Genomic DNA, 5,000 nt, shown 5'->3' on the forward strand with positions numbered 1-5,000 from the left:
TACGTAGCTAACGGCCATGTTTATTGTAGTTTTTGAATGGTCACCTCAACTTTATAAACCAGGTGAGGCACCTCTACTGTATATGGAATTTCTAAGGTGATTACCTTGCATAGAGCAATAGTAAATCATATTCTTTTGACTATAAAACACAAAGTGTATATGATAAATTTTTTTTACAAAGACATTTGGTTACTGATGCATATACAGGAAGCTGTATTAATCCTCTTAGTCACATGACCTCACAAAAACAAAGTCACCTGGCTTCTACAGTAATGGTTCATTCCAACGCATTTCTTTGGGTGTAGTCCAAGGATATTTGCTGGATATTTCCTCTCACAGGTGCACTGGACACAGTTTCACTTGTGACATGGGCCTGCTTAAGTCGAGGCAGGCTTTCTCCTGGACTCTGGTACTCTTGGACAGTAGTAGATCTACAGTGGAGGATCTACTGCGAGCCTGCCACGAGCATTTCTGGTGCCCTTCAAGTTCGGCCGGCTATAATAACGGGATTTATGGGACAGTTGTATGGAAAAAATAACATCAAAAATGAAGAGAAATGAAAGGAAATGTATTCAAAGTAAAAGAAAAAGGACAGCTCATATTAGTACATACAGGTCTGTCCTGTCAGAGGTGAGACCCTTATTGGTCTGCAGCAGGGTGAATTATTCTAACCTGTCGGGTCAAGCTTTAGCTCAGAGCGGCTGTATGTGAGATAAAGAGAAATAGGTCAAGGGGAGAGGATTGAGAAGCTACAGGGCTAGGACAGCGATTGAGGGCGTGTGCTCGTCTAACCTTCAGCCGTGAGACTGCCCCTGTGCTGCATATAAGCAACTGCCATTCAGGCAGGTAGGTGAGGAGCGGGTGAGAGGAAGCACGTCGTCCTGAGGCTGGCAGGGTAATGAGGATGTAAAGTGTGTGCGTAAATAAGAGAGCATGGGTGATTTTGTCTGCATGTATGTGTGTGTGTGTGTGTGTGTGTGTGTGTGTGTGTGTGTGTGTGCACGCGCGCGTGCGCGCATGCTTAGGTGGGGTGATGCTGAGGGCACAAAGTCAATTTCACACTCAACTGCATTTCTGGGAAAGTCTGAAACAGCAGACATTTTGATCACTGACCGCTCCATCAGTCCACTGATATCTTTGTCCATAAACTACACAAAGAATGTCCTCATATTTACACACACACACACACAGATAAAAAAGGAAATAGAGAGACAGAGCGAGAGAGAGAGAGAGAGAGAGAGAGAGAGAGAGAGAGAGAGAGAAATGACAAATGAAGAGACAAGGGAAAACCAGAACCAGAGGTGTAAAATGTAAGAAGCCTCCTGGTGCCTTGTATAAGTGACACGTCCCCAGCAGAGGTAAGCATGTGGAACAGTGTGCTTCCCCCCCAGGGATCTTCCACTACTAAGTTAAACACCCACTTAACACTTAGCCTTTAGGCCCCTGACACAAACAGAGCAGCAACAAACGGGAATATATCAGAAAACTAAAAACGTGCAAAGGGGAAGCTCTCTTCTGCCTCTATTTCACCTCTTCCTCTCTCTAATGAAGGAGAAACACCTAAGGGCTTTTCTCCAAATCCATACCTTGATTCATTGGTTTGGGATAGCGATTGCAAAGGGCAGCGTTTTTATTGATTTATTTATTTGTTTTGATTAATCTTGTGGACTGGAGGATGCTAAACGGCCTGGGTGATCAATAAGGCTGTAATTAGAATGGGGACGAAGGAAGGTGGTGGATGTTTGCATTAATGAATCCAGGCTGGCTGTAAACCATAGATTTGGAGACTGAATGCCGGCCCGGTCATCCTACTCATCTTATTTTAATTGCAAAGTCTATTTCTTTGGAAAGCATGAAGGTTACACTCTTGAGATTTCAGTAGTGCAATTACAATTTACTGCACAAAAGCCTAATTTCCATTGTGTAAACTCAGACAACAGCGGAACCAGAGAACCACAGGCCTGCTATTGCATGTAATATCGCTATAGCACTATTTCATTTCAGGGCTCCCTTTGTTGAATAATTACAGTGTTTTCCTGGTGAAGCAAATTAACAAAGACCATCTGATGCTAGTGTAATTGTTCGGCTCTCAGTACAGGCTTTCTCATAATACCATAACTCTCTCTTCTACCTTTGGCATAAGACCCTATTTCTTTATTGACCATAAAGAAATAAATACAGAAAAACTATTTTGGAATGTTTGTCAATGTTCTACACATTCCGGTTACTTCTGAAATGGAGCTAATGTGTGTTTGCTCACACAAGCACGCAGATATACATGCACTGGTTTTTAGTTTCATGGGCTGACATTTAACCTTTTAGTTCTTCATCAGAGGACTGCAGAGGCGAGAGAGAGAGAGAGAGAGAGAGAGAGAGAGAGAGAGAGAGAGAGAGAGAGAGATGCGAGTAGAAAAGGAAATTTGGACTGTGGTTACACTATAAAGCAGTCCATTATGGTAAGTCCATAGCAGACCTTAAAACAGATGAAGATATTCTATTGAAGATTTTCGATTGCTAAATCCCTTAGCAATCAATTCACTCCATTAATGTCCTTGAAGAAGTTTAACCCCGTTTCCCCTATGCGTTCAGATGAATTGGCCACCCACAATATCAGTCAATTGTTTATTTCCTGTCCTTATATCACAGAAATAATAGCTGACTATTTCCTCAGACTATTTCCATATCTATGAATATTAAACCTTGACGTTACATTATCTCTATCTAAAATTAAAAAAGAATGCCATTTACATAGTTCCCATGGATATTTATGTCATTCCACTCAGTCATGTCAGAAAGACACTATGGACACATCCACAGTTCGTGAATAATGAAGTTTTAAATCATATGGTGCATTAAATCTGTGCTATGCATGTTCAAACAGATATCATTAGCACAGACATTATTCCTAGCTCTTAGGAAATTCTCTCGTGTCACCCATACGGCTATCAGTGTAACAAAGCTCCAAAGAACTAAGACTGGATAGGAAAAAAGTAGCCATTCACCACGTATGAGATGATCTGTTGATAAGAGTAGATCTGTTTAGTACGCAGTGGTAAATATTCCTAGGTGAAGGAAAAAAATGTAAAAAAGAGAGAACCTTGTGAATTCCCCTTGTATCAGGGAGACATATGAGCCATGCATATAGATTTTCTGCTATTGGTCAACAATCTACAAGCAGGCTCTGCTCACAAGCACCACCCACACAGAGCAGCTCATAACAACATTCCCCATTGGGTGTAACGTCCCATTGGCTGGACTGTTTACACACACATAAACCAAAATTAAAAAAAATGATGTAAAGAAGTCTGCCAGAAAACACATTCAGTGTGAGTGAATCTTCAGAAAATGTCTCTATAGAAAAATAGACTAAATGGTGCTGATTTCGCTTTTTCTATTCCAATTCTCATTTTCACTGACAATATCCCTGCAGCTGTGCGTTCTACAATAAATCTGCCTGGCATTTTATAACCACTCGAAGGTGCCAGATAAATTTAAGGTCTGGTCCAGTGAGAATGCTATAAGACTAGGATTGGTTTATGTGTCCACCTGCTGATTGTCAGAAAGGGCTCTTTGACAATCACTCAAATTCAGATTTTTTCCAGTACATCTTCTGCGATACTTATCCAACGTGCCTTTTTGCTTGTTTACTTCTTGAACTATGCTTCTAGTAATTATTATGAAGATGTTTGACCCAATCCTTTGAGGAAATATTGCAGAAACGAGCAAGTCTGGTGTGATTAGGCTCCTCTTGTTTCCATGGTGTCTTTAGATAAGTACACAACCCAGTACACCATGTTAAATGCCCCAAAGGAAACTGGGAAAAGAATGCGTGCGTATTTGTCAATCTTGCTGGTCCCTCCGGCTGCAGGAGCTGCAGGGTGAACGCATACTGAAGGCTTGTCCATTTTCTGGATATTCTCAAACTTTGATCCTAAAACATGGTGAAGTGAGATGGAGCCAGTGGATGTAATGGCTGACGAATGCTTGGGGACAGTTGGCGTGCAGGGTGGAGTGGGCTGTGTGGTCTTAGAAGCGGAGGCTGCCGGAATCACACTGGACTGAGTGGAGGATTTGGGATAAAGTCGTGATTGGCCTAAGGAGCTGCTCATCGTGCCCGTGGTGGGTGATAATTGGCGTGTCTGGGGCTGTTTGGACACAGCTGTGGAGGGCTTGCTGGAGGCGTCAGTTCTTTGGCTGCTCTTGGACTCCGGCTGAGGCTGAGACGTGGAGTTGATTCGCTTCCGCAGGTTGCCGTTGGTGTCCGTGTTTTGCTGTGAGAGAAATTAAGATAAAAATGTTTACCGTGGTCTTCATCTGCATTGATCAGCCTTTAGTCTTCCTTTCCTGTTTTTGTTTTCATACCATGAGATAGAAATCTTATCACCATCTCATCTTCTTTTACTGGGGGTGAGGGGGTGGGGTGAAGGGGGATCACATTTATGAGAATATTGGCATATTTTGCTTTTCAGTTGGTCTTATGTGATCAAGGAATTTATCATATTTTTGTGGAGGGCATCTGACGTTATTTTAAATTACGTCTCACTTGTTAAAAAATTTAAAAGAATGTTCTGCCAAAAGAAACACTACAATCTACTATTCAGATTGCAGGGTATAATCCATAACCTAGTGTTCCACACTGACAGGCTAATGGTACTTTATAACTTAATTTGTGGAACATTTGAGATACTCAGCGCTTTGCTGGCTAATTTAAAGATGTTAAATGAGATGTACGGTGAAAAAAGGTTCACTTTTATTGAACTGCAAATGTTTCTCAGGTCTCTAGTGAGGCATCAGTTCCAGGAAGACCTATCCACAGGCTGATTTTTCATGCTAATGCATTGGGAGGAAGCTTTTTGTGTGTTTCAGTGCAGTCTGTGGGAGGGAGATGGAGGCGTGTGGAACTGTACTACCCAAACAGCTTACACAGCTTACATCACACTGCATGAAGAGAGATAGAGAAAAATGCATGACTGCAATGCATGTTTTGTGTGTGTGTGTGT

General features: G+C 41.9%; 1 protein-coding gene and 1 long non-coding RNA gene across 5 annotated transcripts in view; one reads left to right on the top strand and one right to left on the bottom strand.

The window, feature by feature from the left end:
- The window catches only part of LOC145651689 (uncharacterized), a 17,188-nt gene that overhangs the window by 6,141 nt on the left and 6,047 nt on the right, over positions 1-5,000 (top strand). The gene's annotated exons all lie outside the window — the stretch shown is intronic.
- gabra4 (gamma-aminobutyric acid type A receptor subunit alpha4) overlaps positions 1-5,000 on the bottom strand; it is a 23,217-nt gene that overhangs the window by 4,980 nt on the left and 13,237 nt on the right. For 3 of the 4 annotated variants that reach the window (XM_027017234.3, XM_027017225.3, XM_027017242.3), the window contains one exon: positions 2,744-4,271. The exons of the other annotated variant lie outside the window; for it this stretch is intronic. In XM_027017234.3, coding sequence (XP_026873035.1) covers positions 3,738-4,271 — 534 coding nt within the window. In that variant the 3' untranslated portion in view covers positions 2,744-3,737. Of the gene's footprint in view, positions 1-2,743; positions 4,272-5,000 lie in introns of those variants that run through there. 4 annotated transcript variants of the gene reach the window in all.

Source organism: Electrophorus electricus, chromosome 16 (assembly GCF_041902795.1).
Source record: "Electrophorus electricus isolate QZ-2024a chromosome 16, ASM4190279v1, whole genome shotgun sequence".
Classification (NCBI taxonomy): domain Eukaryota; kingdom Metazoa; phylum Chordata; class Actinopteri; order Gymnotiformes; family Gymnotidae; genus Electrophorus; species Electrophorus electricus.